This window comes from Vollenhovia emeryi, unplaced genomic scaffold (assembly GCF_000949405.1).
Source record: "Vollenhovia emeryi isolate VEMERY1.0 unplaced genomic scaffold, V.emery_V1.0 DF939138.1, whole genome shotgun sequence".
Classification (NCBI taxonomy): domain Eukaryota; kingdom Metazoa; phylum Arthropoda; class Insecta; order Hymenoptera; family Formicidae; genus Vollenhovia; species Vollenhovia emeryi.
The window spans coordinates 747,737-765,048 of NW_011967228.1; the positions used below are offsets into that span (position 1 = coordinate 747,737).

Below are 17,312 nucleotides of genomic sequence, written 5' to 3' on the forward strand. Positions count from 1 at the left end.
AGAAAGCGAGCGTGGCGCATCCGATTCTCAAGACGTTGGCGAGGGATGAAACCTGGCGCCGCGTAAACTGTCTTCTTTATATTTTTAACTTTTAAACGCTTAAAGATATCCAGGAGATTTATCGTGAACAGTCCTTATTCTAATCCCGAGTCGAAATTTTGGTATTTTTTGACACTTTTAAGGATAATTTACACCTACATAGATCAGCAATAATCTACTTTGATGACATTATATTTTTTTACTCCTCCCTTGACTCTTTAATTCTCAAACTTGAAAAAAAACCTACTTTAATGCTAAATTGGCAAAATTTTCGACACTGTCAGTTTTTAAGTAGGAGTAAATTTTGTACCTGCAGTTCGACCTCTTTTAATGTCTTAAGTCCTATACTAGAATTAAAGGGTCAACATAGGGCCAAAATTTCGACTCGGGATTGTACGAAATGAATCTTATCTTCCTTTTGAAATGATTCATTCACAAAATTTCCCTTGCGCAAAATGAAAGGGTGGACTTTCCCTCGTGGCTATTTTCACTTCTTTAGGAACCAGAAAGTACCAAGAAGTTTTCAATGGAAGGCTTAAGACGATCGATACGGATTAAGGCGAGCGAGAATTGTTTTAACTAGAGAAATTGTGCTATCGTTTCCATATATTGCTCACGTAACGTTAAGTAAATATTTTATCTTTCGCGAGAGGTATTCCGAGTGTCGCCGCGCACGAACGAGTGTCCGCGGCGAGATATTCGTGTGTACAGTAGTTCACGCCTGTATAAATTCTATATCCTGTTTTCTCGGTATAATTTGCTCGCATTGACGTAAATCGCGCGCTGTGAGAGACGGCGGGGAACCGGGCGGGTCACTAAAACTCGGCTCTTCAGGGCATTTCTCGGACGACTTTTGACTGCGAGTTTTACTGGCCCACGCGGCTTCCGCAGGTTCGTGGATATTTGACGGAAGCATCGCGGCAAGCAGCATCCACAGGTACAAACGCGTATCCGCCAGATGTAATGTAAACGAGTACTTTTCGGATGTAATCTTCTAATTTAATAAATATTCGGAACACTCGCGCAATGTTAGCCGTACGTACGACGTCCCGTACATCGCGCGCTGCAAATTGCCCGTCGCTGCTAGCAGCGTAGCAAGTATAACATTGAGGCAGCATATCGGGTATGAGGCTGGAACAAGTAGGGAGGAAACCGCGCAGGTCAATGGGCAGTAAGTAAAAAGGAAAAAAGAACAGAGTACGCGACGAGGATCGGAGGGTTATCGATCATCCGAGCTTCGAAGTCAATGCGTTTGACGTTTAGAACAAGTGTGTTATATATAAATATGAACATTATAAATACATATTATAAAATTTAGATTTATATATATATAAATATATATGTGAAAGAGAATGTTATGTATAGAGAAATGTGGGCAACGGCGGGGCGTGGAGAGGCACAGATATATCAATTACGTCGTTATAACTCTTCCTTCCTTCGCTATTAATATAATTTTATTTTGCCGTTATTACCGAACAATATCGAATAGTATCGACAGTCCCGCTACTAACAACCCGTCGCTTTCGTTACTCGGATCGATTTATGCGCGTCGCGATGAGCGGCGGTGTCGTGGCTTAAATTGCGCGGCAGAAGCGGATGGAGCCTGCGGCCGGTCGGCCGCAATCAATTTCGGACGTGCTCGCCTGCTGCAATCGCCGAGATTCGCGGTAATGAATTATCGCAGAGCGCGACCCACCTCGAGCTTAAATCGCCCGCGATCCACGCGATGCAGAATCTAGAAATAAATCTCTCAGGCCAGTAACAGTAGACCCCTCCCCCCGCGTAAACATTCCCGGCGAGGGTTGTCCGGCGCAATTTTGAGAGACGAGTACACCAAGGGCGGATATTGCGTTCGAACGGCGTAGCCTTTTCACTCCAGACCCGCTCTCCTTGGATCGATCTGATCGAAAGATTTCAGACTCACGAGGGCGGAGGGTAGATGAAATTTTTTAACACCGATATATTTTCCGCACGTGATTTCCAAATCGTCCTGTCTGACGTCTCTTGAACGTGACCAAAGTGTCGGGGCACGCTTCGTTCCAATTGATATATCGTGTAGATGCAACGGCTGTTGTGTGTAGTAGTTTCGCCATTTTATTAACGGACCTTACATGTTAATTCTTAATCAGGCTCACTGATCCGTTACTTTAAGGAAGTCCGCGCCAGATTTCTTTCCCTTTAGGCATTTACTATTTAATATTCCAACTATTTTATATACCTAAGCGTTACTTTTCACGCTATACCGATGTCTCCACGACGAGTGACGATGGCGGCGATGGCGACGACGACGACGCTGATTTTGATTATCCTTATCCTTAGTATCGATCGTATACGTGTACTACTCCGTTGTATTGTCCGACGACATCCTGCATTATTTTGTAAAGAAGAATAAAAATATCTTGACAAACGCAAATGAAAGGGAGCCCAGAGTTCAGTTTGATTATTTCAGATCGTTGGAGCTCTTGCTCTTCGCGCGCCTCCTTACAGCGCGTTGTAAGGGAGATAGTGAAGAGGCGCCGACGGTACGTATCTGACGATACCCAGGTACGAGGGACTCGGCGGGGCCACTTTCAGCGGTACGAGCGACACAGGATTGACGGTGCGAATTTGTTCGGTCGTACGCCGCGACGATGCCTTCTTCTTCTTCGGCGCCGCTGCCCCCTCGGTCGAAATCGCCGTCGCACTCTTCAGGATCGTTGCCGCCGGCGTGACAACACGGAAAGCGCCTGCGGAGAAGAGCGAGACAATCATTTTCACTAACATCGATTCTCGTTCCTGGCCGTCGGCTTCCCGAGTCGAAATTTTGGCCCTGTGTTGAACCTTTAGTTCTGTTATACAGTAGGACCTGAGACAGTAAAAGAGGTCGAACTGCAAGTACAAAATTTACTCCTGCTTAAAAACTGACGGTGTCGGAAATTTTGCCAATTTAGCATTAAAGTAGGTCCTTTTAAGTAGGAGCTAAAGTAAATTTTTAGAATTAAAGATTCAAGGGAGGAGTACAAAAATATAATGTCATCGAAGTTGGTTAGTGCTGGGCTAAGTGGGTGTGAATTATCCTTAAAAGTGTCAAAGTAGTACCAAAATTTCGACTCGGGTTGTATTTGTCGAAGACGAATTTGCAGTATCGACGAACGGGTTTGCGAACCGGTCGCAATCGCGGTGAGACAAGGGTGACCTCAGACGGTCTTCGGCCCCGGAAATGAGGCGACCTTCGGGAGAACGACGGGAAAAAAGGCAGTAGGTACGAGTGGAACAACGATCCCGTATTTTTCCCTGGGATGAAGTGATATTGAGCGCAGCGCGCAACTACGAACCTTCCTCGCGGCATCGAATTTCCAGCGGTGCGTTTAAGCGACGCGGCAATTCAAAGATCTGTGGGGAGATGCGTAATGGAAACTGTCGCGACTCTCTAAAAGTCAATCGGTGGATTTTCACTGATAGCAGTGAATGGTCACAGTTGTACCACTGCGATCAGTAGTGCACTCGTAACTGGAAATTAGTGGCTATTCGCTGATCTCAGTGGTAATCCACTGATTGACTTTTAGAGAGGGAGAACCGCGTCGTACGGAGAGCTTAAAAGTATTTCACGAAAATAGCCCACGGCGACTTGGTATTTGCAATCAGAGCAGAGGAGAGAGTGAACGGTAAGGTGAGTTACAATCCCAATGACCTTCGGCGATCGATGACTCCGGTACGGCGGAAGGCTGGATCTCGTAGTTTCCATAGGTGATCCGAAATACCGGCACCGCGTGTTGTCCCAACGCCTGAGATAGCGGCACGTGCGAGGAGATTGACGGGATCGCTGGGATATTTGCGCCGCCGATAATTTCCTGCGATACTCTTCCGGCGAATTCCTGCGGGCCGCGAGCAGAAAATGCCGATGAGGGGAGAATTTTCGAGCGGAATACTTCGAGACGCTCGTGTCTTAGGTATTCCATCGAATGTCGTTTAAGAATTTGCAAAATTTACGAAATGATTGTTGAAAATGTTTCAGAGTTTGACGTACCTTCCGCGCGCTCTTGTCGTCCGGCTTGTCAGTGCCGCTTTTCGAAGCGACCGCCTGCAGAATCTCGTCGCTGTCCTTCGGCTCGGCGCTCCTCGTGTTCTCCAACGCTGTTCGCTCCCCTACGTTCGATGGGATTTCCGCGATCTTAGCTCCCAATCGTCCTCGTATCTTATAGAGGCTCGCGTTCCCGACGATGTCCTTCTTCCTCGCGTGCTCTCGATTCTTGTCGCGATTCTGAGCCTCTTCGTCCCTCTTGGCCGCCAGTTCTAGAGCCTGAAGATGCGCCGTGCGCGCGGCCATCACTTCCGGCGTGTCCTGGACCGGAAGTGGCGCCTGCGGGAGATTTGTCGCGATCACTCGGAACCCATTTTCGCCGTCGGCGACGTACTGCGCGGTCTGGATAACGCCAGTTTCGTCAACGTAGCTGTAAGTGCCTCTGGTCGCACCGTTGGACGTCCTGACCTCCGACCTGGCCGATCCCGGCGCGCTGTAGCCGAAACTGTATTGCCCCAGGCTGTCTTGATAGCTGAGGAACACTGGCGGCTTGGCGAGGCCGGAGGCGATTAAACAGTAGACGAGGAATAACTGAAAACGTATATAAAATTATTGCCGTGTACATGAGATCGTTAGCACGATTTGCATAACTCATGTCGCGATTTGTATGGAAAGTGTTAGGATCCTGAACCGTGCGGGATTGGCATCGGATAACATTAAGGCGTGAGAAATATCAGCGCTTTACTTTGCGAGAGCAAGTTAAGTCCCTATTACACGGAGAATCATTCCAAGTACAATTTTAGAGTAGATTTTAGCTTGACGTAATTTGAATATGTAAACTGTACATAACAAAGTTTCACTTGTCTTTTCCGAACGGACAGATTGCGTTTTCAAATAGGAAAATCAATAGACCTAGTAAATACAGACTGAGCGTCCCGTTGAATAAGCTGAAGCTTGTGGAGACAGAGACAGAGAAGATTTAAGAAGACTTTCTTTCTCTGTCTCACCATCGCGAGAAGGGAGAATCACGCCTGCGTAGCACTGCGTAGGCGCGATTCTCTTCTTTTACGATGGTGTAAGACAGAGAAAGAAAGTCTTGTTAAATCTTTACTCTCTCTCTCTCTCACATTCTCTCTTCACAAGCTTCAGCTTATTCAACTGGACGCTCAGTCTACATTTACTATGTCTATGGGGAAATCATTACGCAAGGGGGGAATAAATTCCCGAAACTGCAGCGAGCGACCTTTCAGATAACCCTGACGCGCGCGGGTTAAACTCTGCCAACCCCAGGGACGATCCACCCACGCGAGGAGTCGCAGAACGAGCACTTACGGATGCGCTCTTCATGGCGATCGTGTCGACGGCGCCGGTATATCCTCGACGCGACACGACGCGCCAGGGCGCGTTTATATACGCACGCGGTCGCGTGCAACCACGCCCTGCGACGCGTCGTGACGCTGCCCTCCTGCGTCCTCTTCCTCTTCCCTCGGGGCCGCGAGAAATTCGCCAAGTCGCCGTTGTGGACCACCGCCGCGAGAACTGGTCGCGCCAAGTGGTCCCTTCGAGGTCGCGATCCTCGGAATCCGGCTTCGCGGTGCTCGCCGAGAGTGTCGGATTTTTCCCGGGCCGGTTTACCCGCCCGACTATGCCCTAATACGTCGACCGTCAGGGTCGCGCACCGAACACCGCGCGATCGTTATCGCCGGGGGTTGCCGAGCCGGGATCTCGAAGAGGTGGATGCCGCGGATTATCGCTAATTTATCGCCCGATTACCTCGGGTCGTGGTATCCGCGAAGCGCCTCTCGACGGCGAGGGTCGTTCCCCGCTGACGCCGATCGGTCGTCCAGGGGTGCGGAGGTTGGCTTCGCGAGGATCTTCTGCCACGCGGGATCATACGGAGACCGATGAAATATGGAAAATCTTGTCGCCGTCTCGCATTTGCATTTTAGCGAGACGAGTGGCGTAAAGTACGGGCGGATTGAACCAAGTATCGCACATTTATGTGAGGTAACAATTTTATTCCTTCGCGATATGTCGGCTTTACGTGTGTATACATTAGACGTTTACTTTTACGTAGTACACGGAATACATTTTGACTAAAAATAATAATTGCGCAAGCAAGAAATACATGATTATTCTATTTGTATCCTATTGAGTTTTCCACTCGTCGTCGGAGAGGTGTTGGTCCCTGGATCTACCATTGTTTGGACTACGGTCTGAAACTTAACAATTATTTTACGCAAAGTTACGCGTACAAAGCTGTATTTTCTTCGAGCGCATCGGCAAAATCTTCTTTAGTAAATCAATCTGCCGTAAGCGAGCGCGGGACCAGCGACTGCCAGAGCGTCGACGGATCTCACGTCGTTCGCCAGATTCTGGTAGCCGCGCGCGACCAGCACTTCCGGCACGTTCAAGGGTCTGCCGTCGGGGTCGACGGGCACCAGGGCAGCGACGACCCCGTTGCCGAGCACCAACGGCAGCACGCGACCGCTCGCGATGCGGTGCCCGAGGACGTCGCCGGATCTCGCAGCCTCGTTCACCAGGTCGAGCTTCCCGTTGACGCGCGCGAATGGGTCCAGGGCTTTACCGTCGGGATCGCTGTCGGCGACTTCGGCCAAGTCTAACGCATCGTTGGACCTCGCGACCTCGTTCGCCAGGTTGATTCTCTCGTTGACGTGCGCGGCCGCGTGAGCCGCCCTGGCAGCCGCGACTTCCGGCGTCTCCACGACCCTGCCGTCGGCGCCGAGAGGCGCGGAAGCCGTGGACGGTTGTCTTCCTCGCAGCAACCGGGATCCAACGGGCGACCTCGCGGCTCCGTTCGCCACCCCCGTTCTTTCGTCGACTTCGGGGCCGTCCAACGCTTCGTTGGTGCCGATCTGCGCGCCGGGTATCAGGGGTGTCGCGTACGTCGATGGTACGGGCAGAAAAGTGGGCCTGGCCGAGGCCAGGCTCGTCAGACCGAGTAGCACGATCGTGAAACGCGTCATCTCTCGCGTTTATTCGGTTGAGCCGAAAGAGACAGTGGTCCCACGCGATCGTAAACGATGAGTAGCGTGTTGCCGCGGGATTCACTCGATAACGCGCACCGGTCCAGTTGTCGCGATCGCCTTTATAGTCCTTCCAGATCACGCAATAGAATGACGGCGTGGGAGGGCGCGAAGGGAGAGATCTCGATTCGTAAAGCTGCGTGTGGTCTAGCCGTTTCCATTTCGCGCGGGTAAGATAAGCCTGTATGTAAAGCGAGAGTTTGCGACGGGTAAGAGAAGAACGATGCAGCGGGGGACGGCGGGGGGACGGCGAGATGAAACGGAGAGGGATTTTCTTTCCGTTTCTTTCCCGCGAGGTCGGGAAGACACCCGATCCCGTTTCCATTTCTCCGCCAGGTCGGCCGTGATCTAGAAGGTTGCGCCTGCGACGCGCCGAAGGCTGCGTCGATCGCGTAATCAGGTTCTACGGAGCGCGGGCTTATTGTCCTTTCCCGATTAGGTAAGGATGCCTGCCTACTTGCATACCTGTCGTGTTACTTCATCCTTGATTAATCCGGCGAGAATCGATCCAGCGATCTACATCCATTCCAGTTGTATTTTTTACAATTTTTACAACACTTTTAAGAAGCTAGAAGAGTTTCTGTTACGCGGCAAAATTCATTTACATTTAATTTACATTTAATTAATTACATAAGTTACGTGCAGTTAGAACGTATAACCGTGATAATAATTACATAATTGATTAACAAAACAGGGAATTTTCTCTTCTTCGAAAAAAAAACTTTTATTACAAGGCTTGTATTTACGAAGAAACAAAGGGTTAAATATCCACGTCAACAGCTAGCGGTTAAACCCAAAACGAATGAGAAAACCACCTACGACAAATTGGCGACGTCCAAAAAAAGGCGAGCGCGACGGATCGCTCGATCACTCGGTTTTTATACAAGTCTGATTAATCGAGTCGGAAGGGGAACTAATTTAGATAGGCATCGCGACAACAGCGGTGAATGCGACTCGCAATTGTGCGAACGGGAGCGAGTTGACAGGCGTCAATGTCAGATACGTGTCGACTTTTATTCGGCGCTGCTGTTTACATTGCGATGGGATACATCCTGGTAGCGGCGCTTGGTTCGGCACAAAGACTCTTTTACCCACGGGGGTATATAAAGCCTCGTGGACGGGGTGGTGCACGACACATTATCCCAGCACCTTGGCGAGTACTGATCCTGATCGGCAGCGCTGAGGAGCCAAGTAATTTCGTTCAACATGAAGGTCCTGGTGAGTATCAGTGAAAAGAATCTGTAGCATATATCGCACTGACGGCGCGCTACTGCAATTCTTGATTATCTTATATTGTTACCCGCGGTAAAAGGGAAGGAGACGATAGGGACAAATTGCATTGGTCTCAAATTGCGAGATAAAAATGGCGGTAACTCGAAAGCAACGCATTTTCAGACCTATGTTTATATCAACTTTCTTTCTGGTTCCCCATTCATCTCCCGAGCGATTTACCTCGACTTACGGAACACCCTGTATAAATGATAAGTTTTTAACTTTTTAAAGATATTTGTTTATCACGTCGGTGCTGTCAAAATATAATCGTCTTCCATTAGGAAGAGACGCGTAAGCTGGGATTAACCAGATTAATTTCTGAATTTCACAAAATGCAAGTAAATTTAGAAAACATCGCAACGCGATGGCGTGTTCTCTTCAGATCGTTCTCCCTGCCATCCTGGCTTGCGCCTACGCTAGTACGTCGCTGGTCTATGCCAAATTGGTGCCCGGTGCCCCGATCGGTTTGGACGGTCGCGTGGTGGACACCGCGGAAGTCGCGTTGGCCAAGGCCGAGCATGCGGCCGCTCACGTCAACGAGAAGATTAACTTGGCCGCTGAAGCCGTCAGGTCGGCCGACCAGCACGTGCTCGCTTACGTTGCGCCGTCCAGCGCGGCCGTGATTGGTAGCGCAGCGCAGCTAGTGGAACCGGTCGCGGTGACGACGAAATTGGTCCCCGGTGCACCGATCGGGCTCGACGGACGCGTCGTCGACACGCCGGAAGTGGCCCTCGCTAAGGCGGAACATGCGGCGGCGCACATCAACGAGAAGCTCAGCCACGAAGCCGCGAGATCGGTTTACCACGAGCAGCCGGTCGTCGTCCTGGACCGCAGCGCGCCGCTCGTTCATTACTACTTTCGTTAACGCGTCCAAGTCGTCCGTGTTAAAGTGTAAATAAATCTGGACCCCGCCTATGCGCCGCAATCCGACTGGTTTATTTCGATAATCTCTTTATTGACGATCGGGAATTTGTAGATGTTTTAAAATAGCTGCAAATTGTAACATTGCCATAATGCTTAAATTTCTCTTTTATACAGTTACGGAGTTAGTGTATTGCCGCGAGCGAATTCATCGTTTTTTAAGTTTCAAATGGGAATTGAAAGTTGCGTTATAGAAATCTATGTTGCTCTGTAAGGATTCAACGTAGTTAGCGAGGTGCAACGAAAGTGCGTTGTAACAAGTGTGCCTTATGTAAAGAGATCGACAAGAGATTAATAAATACATATTCCATTACGAATGTTTCAATTGCGGTACATTTGACGCTTTGGTAATGAAAAGGTATTGTTTCGACTCTTGTAACGGCAATTGAATGTACTCTCGTGTAATTTTCATTCTTCGACCGAAGATGTGATTGCAGAACTATTTTTAAATGTTGTACAAGTACCAGAGATACACTGCTACGAATGTCTCAAATAAAACGAGCTATATTTATTCCTTGGTCAAATTATGTGATGAGGCTGTGATAAGGACTCGATTTAAAATGCGAAGAATGTATAATCAGACATTGAAATATTTATTGCGACAAGTTTATGGATTCTTCCGATACAACCGACACGGAGTTCGCGATGGTCTCGCGTTCATTCGTATGAAATTTACGCGAGGCTGGTGATAAAGTAACGCCATTAAAGACACCGTGGTCCCGAAAAAAGTTCTCCAGCCGCGTGCCGCAGTAAGGCATCGTAATAATTCAATCGTTTTGGAACGTGTCTTATATTCGATTTAACAAATGAAGCCGTTGACCATGAAAGTCATCGTCAATTTGCTCGCCATCTATAATCTTGTCTTTAAAGCCCATATTTCTTAACTCTTTGCGGCCCTGTCGAACTGGACTCGACAGGCTACAAAATGCGGTAGCATCATTCTTGAACCACTTAAAATTGATCTGCAATTATTATTGGCCAGTTGTACACTGAAAAAATGTCCGATTACATAATAACAAGTGGATATATCCGATGAAAAATATCATCAGTTTTTCAATCAAATTTTATCGGTAACTGCATTTCATCGGATAAATTTTCTCGGATGTAAACTTTCAAAAACTCTCATAAAAATCTTCAAAATGCCACGTTATCGCACGTGACATTCAGGATAAATTTTTCGGAAAAAATTCTCTCCGTGTATCTAATGAGATATCTTCATTTTTCCCCGGGTAAAGAGCTCCCTGTTGCTCACGATAAAAAATCTTCGATTCAGACTGCATGAAATTTGAAGGATGAAACACTTGATTCTCGCTCGTTTGGGGGAAATGGTTTGGACTGCAAAGAGTACAGTGGTTGCCCCTTGTAATCCGATATGTTGTCAAGAATACGTAATCTTGTCGATAACAATGGCACAATCCGAGACGACGGCGACAACAAGAGTTGTTGCGTACGATTTTTTCGGTCGTTTCTCGCACAGTTGATTTTTTAGGTCAACCTCCGAGGTTTTAGACATCGAACGATCTAACGTAACGCCGGCGGAGCGGGCCAAGCGTGGGTTTGCAATCCGCCGGCGGATTCTGTCGCGAGCGCGTTGTCGGGAAAAAGAGCCAAGAACCGCCGCCCGCTTTCTCGTATTACACACACGCGATTACCGTGACGTTTCGCGATACTCGCGTTTCACCGTATTCGCGCGGTGCCGGAGAGATTTGCCCAATCTGAGAGGAGAGAAATTCCTTCTTCCGCTCGGATCGGCCCGCTCGCGAGCCCGCCCAAGTTTGGAACGTTCTTGCATCCTGCGGGCGGAGGTGTAGATTGACATTGAGCGCGATAAACAATCGCTCGCCGTCGCTTTCATATCGATACGCCGCGCACGGCGAGCGAGTGGCACGGGGGTAGCCAATAGACCACCCGTCGATCCGATCGAACGTAGCGATGAAGATCGATAGGCCGCGATAGAGCGACGGCGAGGAAAGGCGCGGTCGCGTATGATGACAGTAACGCGTCACCTTGCCTGTCTGCATTTATCGGCTTGCACTTTGCAGCATGGGCTTGTCAGAGGTGTTCACGTCGCCTAATGTCAAAGGTGTTCACGTGACATGTGTGCGAACACCGTATCCGTTTAACATATATCCGATAAATACACCATATGTACGTTTCTTCGCAAAGAAATGCAAAAGTTGTCTTCAGTGCGTTCATCTAAGTTGAATTATTTACAGAACTGCTCCGTAATATTTGACAATGGTGCAAGTGCTTTCGACACTTTTGTAAACTGTAGCCCGAAAACCAAAAATAATTGAAATTGTTAATTAAAATTTTGATATTATTCCGACTTAAGCTTTTAGATTGTTTGGAGTTCAACAAAGCCCACCTTAGGATTCGTGCAACAAATTTTGCATCTTACAATCAGTAACGTCGAATTAAACCCGACGAATAAAAAAATAATGAAAAGATTAATCTTTCATCGCAGTAGAGAGTGACTTTCGCGTAAATTTACCGCACGGATCACGGAGATCTGTACACACGACAAATGCATTGCGAGTAGTGGGCTTTGCACTGTGAGAATGCATTTTTAGTGCGGCTCGTCCTTCGACTTGGAGTCCTTCGTTTGCTCAGGGCTGCTGAGTCGTTTAGTGCCAGTATAACACGCCTTTGTTACTTCTTAGCGGGGTCCTTTCTATCAGCGATCCTGATTTAATCAAGATCATACGGGAGTGAAAAATGCACCTCGATAAAAGAATGCCGGATTGGCGTGTGTAACTCGGCGATGAAAAATACTTAGCAAATTGTCGCCGGAAAATTCTAAGAAATGAAGGAAATATCACGAGAGACGATCTCGGTGTAAATGGCGAAACATCTTTCAGCTTTGATTCGGCAAATAAAAATCCGTTCCGCGAAGAACCGCTGGCGGTTTCGTGGCTGTTACCCAAGATGCAATTGAGCGCGTCATTAGCCTCTTGACAGGCTTCCGATCGCGATCTGCAGAAATCGCGTTCAAATGTCAAGGTCGCCCTTGGCGAGAGACATAGAAAGAGCGAGGGAAAAAGGGAGAAAGGGAGGATAATGGGCTTTCCGATCTTTCCGGCGAACTTCCCGGGCCACCGGGTTAGCCGACCACCTCTGGCTCCCTCCAGGTCGCCGGCTATCGGATCCACGTGGGAGGGGACAGACGAACGCGACTATAAATGGTACCAACCGGCCGTTCTCCAGGAACACAAAACACCGAACCGACGCCCGACCCGGGTCCCTCACTCCTGGGAGCGAGTACTGACGGACGCAGCAGCGCTCTTTTTATCGGGAGGAAGGTGTGTGGGAGTTCAGCGAAGGATACACGCCCCTGGATCGTCATGAGAGGCCTGGTGAGTGATCCCGGGACAAAGGAAAGTGAAAGGTTGGGGTAGGCCGAAAGAAATCGCCCAGCGAGAAATGCCGATCGAGATCGCGCAACGAGACGATCCGATAAGCGGCGGATTGGCTATCGATCACGTATCGGTAAATTCGTGACGGCTAAACTGCACTGTTTCTACCGAATTCCCTCCGAAAGACGATTGAGACTCGCTCGCGAAATAACACCTTTTGGAAACGATGATATAAAATATAGAAAGATGTAACATTTCCTTCGTAAACATTTTTCTCGGCTCGAATCGAGATCGAATCGCGCTGATTCGTTTCTTCTCCTTTAGATTTGCCTGCTCGCCGTGGCGGTGGCCTGCAGAGCCGCGTACGTCGGTTCGCCCCCGTACGGGAACCCCCTGGTTCACCATCAACAGGTCGCGCCGAGCTTCGCGCCACCCGCTCCGGTCGGCGAGGACGGCAACGTGATCGACACGCCGGAAGTGGCGCAGGCGAAGGCCGCGCACTTCGCCGAATTCGCGAAGGCCGCCGCCCGCGCTGCCCAGGACCAGAAGAATCAGCAACACTTCTCCGATTACAATCAGATCTCGTCGCCCACGTACAGCTACTCGGCGGCTCAGCCGACCGCGGTGCCTTATCTGAGACAGGCCAGCTACCAACAGCCCACTCCGATCTACCAGACGGCTAATCACGTGCCGGCGCCCGTCTACGCCCCGGTGAATTACCAGCAACCCCAGCAGTACAACGCACGGGCTAACTTCGTGGGGCAGAAGAGCTACGCGCTGCCGGCGAAGACCACTACCTTCGTGCCGGCACCGTTGGCCGATGACGGGACGGTCCTGGACACGCCGGAAGTGGCGGCCCTGAAGGCGGCCAGGCTAGCCGAGCTCGCCGAGGCCGAGGCTCGGGCTTACAAACACGCGAGCGAGCATCCGAACGAGGAGCAGGGTCAAGGTGAGTGAAGCAGAACTGGGAGAGTCCGATGACCCGCCGCCGCGTGGGCGGCTACGTAAATCGTTGACGTAGGGCGTGGATCGGAAACGTGTTCTCGATGTTACCCGCGGCAACGTACCGCCAAGTATATGATGTAAAACTTTGATAGATTGACGGGAAAATTGCAGGGGAAGTGGACAAAGGATTCGAAGACCGAAAAGTTTTGCAGCATCGCTTGAGCATAGAAGTCTAACTTTCGTTTCTCCGAGCGGCAAATTAAGGGAAACGATATAAATGTTAATTACTAGATATCGAGGGATAGTTTTCATTCTTCACTGAATTTGATTCCGCGCAATATTTTATTCCGCGTGTACATGCGCGTCCAGTTTAGGCCTCGAAATATTTTCTAACATGGTGTGTTATATTGTTTCAGCCTTTCCCGGAGCCGAGCCCGCCCCCGTCAACTACAATTCCAACGTGGGGCACTACAGCGCACCGCGGGCATTCCCGGGTGCTCAGCCCTACGCCACGCAGCAAGTGTACAATCCGTCATCAGGTTACCAGCCACACCATTATCAGTCCCCGCATCTGATAGGAACCTACTGAATCTAGCGGATCGCGGTCGATCGACATGTTCCGGTGCCTGTACATACTCTAGATGAATAAATTGTTTTCCTTTCCTACGAATTTATCATGCTTTTCGCAGATCAATCGCTTGTACATCTCTTCTCTGTTACGAAAATTGCGATGTATAGAGACTGCCGGAAAAAAATTCCATTCACAATGGAAGGACGAACATTGTTCTCCGTCCCAATCCCCATCTCTCTCTCTGTGTCTCCTTTTCTCTTTCTATTTCAACATGATTGTGTGATCACTATTTATTTAAATTATATTAAATTCTGTGTCTGTATCAATCGTTACGTTAAAAGTGGGAGGTACAAGTTGATTATGACGATACCAGTGCATTATGTGTAAAATAGTTAGTAATCTACGCGATTACAAAAGAATACGTTGACTAATACTTCTAACTCGTTGTCAAATAGGTAATTAAGCTTTAATAAAGTTGTATTCACGTGCTGGCCTACTTCTCGATTAAACCGTACGAACAGCAATTCGCGACTGTTAAGATGCGTGAAAATGTTTAATTAACTAATTTCTACGGATTAGAAGCTGGCCGCGCCGGCTCCTTTTTCCGTACTCGCTGTACCCCGTGCGCCCGTAGCGTTAAATTTAGATTAAGATAAACAATTAACTAATACTTCTTGTCGTTTTGACAAGCGTGCAAAGGGAAAGACGCGGAACGCGAGATCTCTCGTAGAAGAAATCGCGGCGGTGCCGTGACGCAACTCTTGTGTCTTAATCCAGATAGAAATCGGAAGAGCAAGAAGAGAGCGATCGGATCGTCGTGGGACGCCGATTAGGAAAGTTTTGCGTTTTGCGGTGCACCCGCCGCGGGTGCGATATCGTAACGGTCGTCTTGTACAATTGCGGCGAACGCGCGGGCACGCAATTTTACGTAAGCAAGATCGCGACACTTGCCGAATAAAAAGAGGCGCAACGTACCGTGGAGCTAATCCGCGCGGCGCGCACGCAGATATCAATTTGCTGGGAGATATGCAATTGCTATTAATTTTTTATACGCATCGAGCGTTTCTTCAGGGAGTACACCCGCGTAACGCGTTTACGACATTGTTACCCTAATGGCGATTTAATTCTGGGAACTGAGAAATATCATGTAAATCCTATTGAAACGTAGTCATCTCGCGTTACGGTTGTGGATGTTGCCACATAGGTCACCGGTGTACGAAAGACGTGAGAAGAAACGAGCGAGGGAGCGGAATAATAGCTTCGTTCCTCGAGAGCGAACCCGAGCACATCGTGATTCGGAATACCTCGCCGCGAAAAGGTCAGGAATCGTAACTCGTGGCCGACGCCGGGAATATGCAAGAAGAAATGAATCGGCGTAAACGAGCCGGAGCGTCGGAGAATCGGGACGGTGATACTCGCCGGGCTGGAGTAACGCGGTGGCGGCCGGCGGCGACGTCATCGGAGCGAGTTGACGAATCTGTCACCGAGGCGGTTTCTTCGAGGGGGCGGGGAGGAAAAAAACTGATTTTACGCGCCACCCACTCCTGCGCAATTCGAAGTGACCTCGACATAAAAGATACAAGACCGGACGATACGCCTACCCGAGAAGAGCTGAAAATTCCGCGCGCAAAGAGATCGGTGGATGCTGTGCGTGGAATATCGCAGCCACACGTACGGGACCGTGCAACTCGCCTAACTCGTTACGTGCGCCGGGGATTACGTATTACGAGAGCCCCCGTTCCCTCCCCCCCCCCCCGTTTTGCGTAGATTTGCGCAACAATTGGCGAACGAGTCGGCCGAGTTCTTCCGTCTCACGTTACCGTCGGATCGGCGTGGATTATAATGGGGACAAGATCAAATAATCTTCTCTCCCTCACTCTGCTCCGTTGACCTCAAATGGAACGAATGTATCCGATATCGCTTTATCGCCGAAAGGAATTGCTAAACAATGGCGCGGAAACATTCATAATGTGTCGAGTGCGACGATTTAAACAATCAAATTTAAAGAAATCTGGTGGATCTTTGTCAATAAGATCTAAGAAGTTTTTCCTCGCGCTGCCTTGCTGATCCTAAACGAGATTAATCTATCCGATATCGCCTTATCGCCGAAAGAAATTGCGAAAAAGATAGCGTAGAGATATTTATAATACGTGATTGAAATCGATAGATTTAACGAAAACTTGACAAGTTTAATGAAGCTATTTCTCGATTGAAATCTACAGCTCGAGGTCCACCGTTCTTCGAACAATCGGTTGCCTGTAATTTTCGAAGGCACGGCGACAGCTAACGAGAAGAGGACCACCTTGAAGGAAGAAATCCGTGATTTAAATCGACAGATTTACAAAAAATTTGTTAATGAAGCTATTTCTCGATAGAAATCTAAAGCTCGAGTTTCACAGTTCTTCGAACAATGGTTGCCTGCAATTTTCGAAGGCACGGGGACAGCTAACGAGAAGAGGACCACCTTGAAGGGAAGAAATCCGTGATTTAAATCGGTAGATTTAAAGAAAACTTGACAAGTAAATTTGTTAATGAAGCTATTTCTCGATAGAAATCTAAAGCTCGAGTTCCACCGTTCTTCGAACAATGGGTTGCCTGCAATTTTCAAAGGCACGGCGACAGCTAACGAGAAGAGGACCACCTTGAAGGGAAGAAATCCGTGATCCATGACCGGTCGTCCGCGAATACGGACGTGTCTTGCAAGAAAACTTCATTCGAATGCACGTTGCGTTGACGCATTGCGGATGGTTGCATAGAAAACGTTGCGGAGCGTATCAATGCAACGAGCGTCCCAGCAGAGATTAACTAATAGATCCGTAATTACTTAATGTCAATTAACGGCAGGAAATGAAAATTCGATTGCGAAGAGTGGCGATGAGGAAACCGGTTTCTATGACTGCGAGATGGTGTGAGACAGTTATCCTGCGCGATCCTAGACGGCTTGTGCCATTAGCAAGGACGCGATTAATCGTGCTTAACGAGGTATGCAACAACCGGGTTCAGCAGATTGCGATCTCTTGTGTCGCGTACGCTCGCGAAGGCAGATCTGATTGTGAGTAACGGTAGAATATACGATAATATCCAAGTGAATGCCGTAAACACCAATAGACGTGAATGTAACGGAATCTTTTCATTCAAGGAACAAGTGCCGGAATTAATAC

At 48.8% G+C, this 17,312-nt stretch overlaps 3 protein-coding genes across 3 annotated transcripts; 1 reads left to right on the top strand and 2 right to left on the bottom strand.

Moving 5' to 3' along the window:
• Positions 1-301: 301 nt before the first annotated feature.
• LOC105567414 lies at positions 302-5,386 on the bottom strand. Its single transcript, XM_012022278.1, has 4 exons — positions 5,372-5,386; positions 4,046-4,630; positions 3,710-3,893; positions 302-2,765 (listed from the first exon to the last, which is right to left on the bottom strand). Exons 1-4 carry the CDS (start codon positions 5,384-5,386, stop codon positions 2,521-2,523), a joined length of 1,029 nt encoding a protein of 342 aa, XP_011877668.1. The 3' UTR covers positions 302-2,520.
• A 613-nt stretch (positions 5,387-5,999) lies between these two features.
• Positions 6,000-7,255, bottom strand: LOC105567354. The gene has a single exon (XM_012022171.1). It carries the CDS (start codon positions 7,024-7,026, stop codon positions 6,334-6,336), a length of 693 nt encoding a protein of 230 aa, XP_011877561.1. The 5' UTR covers positions 7,027-7,255; the 3' UTR covers positions 6,000-6,333.
• Positions 7,256-8,657: 1,402 nt separating this feature from the next.
• On the top strand, positions 8,658-14,612 carry LOC105567415. The gene is made up of 4 exons (XM_012022279.1): positions 8,658-9,218; positions 12,487-12,635; positions 12,960-13,584; positions 13,997-14,612. Exons 1-4 carry the CDS (start codon positions 8,723-8,725, stop codon positions 14,167-14,169), a joined length of 1,443 nt encoding a protein of 480 aa, XP_011877669.1. The 5' UTR covers positions 8,658-8,722; the 3' UTR covers positions 14,170-14,612.
• Positions 14,613-17,312: the final 2,700 nt, after the last annotated feature.

What these genes read in the sequence shown, in the direction of transcription:
- LOC105567354 (XM_012022171.1), bottom strand. Translation starts at nt 7,026, where the DNA reads ATGACGCGTTTCACGATCGTGCTACTCGGTCTGACGAGCCTGGCCTCG.
- LOC105567414 (XM_012022278.1), bottom strand. An exon ending in ACGACAAGAGCGCGCGGAAG is followed by an intron (nt 3,894 to 4,045) that starts GTACGTCAAACT and finishes CGCGGCCCGCAG; the next exon opens with GAATTCGCCGGAAGAGTATC. An exon ending in GGAGTCATCGATCGCCGAAG is followed by an intron (nt 2,766 to 3,709) that starts GTCATTGGGATT and finishes TCTTCTCCGCAG; the next exon opens with GCGCTTTCCGTGTTGTCACG.
- LOC105567415 (XM_012022279.1), top strand. Translation starts at nt 8,723, where the DNA reads ATGGCGTGTTCTCTTCAGATCGTTCTCCCTGCCATCCTGGCTTGCGCC. An exon ending in GGATCGTCATGAGAGGCCTG is followed by an intron (nt 12,636 to 12,959) that starts GTGAGTGATCCC and finishes CTTCTCCTTTAG; the next exon opens with ATTTGCCTGCTCGCCGTGGC. An exon ending in GAACGAGGAGCAGGGTCAAG is followed by an intron (nt 13,585 to 13,996) that starts GTGAGTGAAGCA and finishes ATATTGTTTCAG; the next exon opens with CCTTTCCCGGAGCCGAGCCC.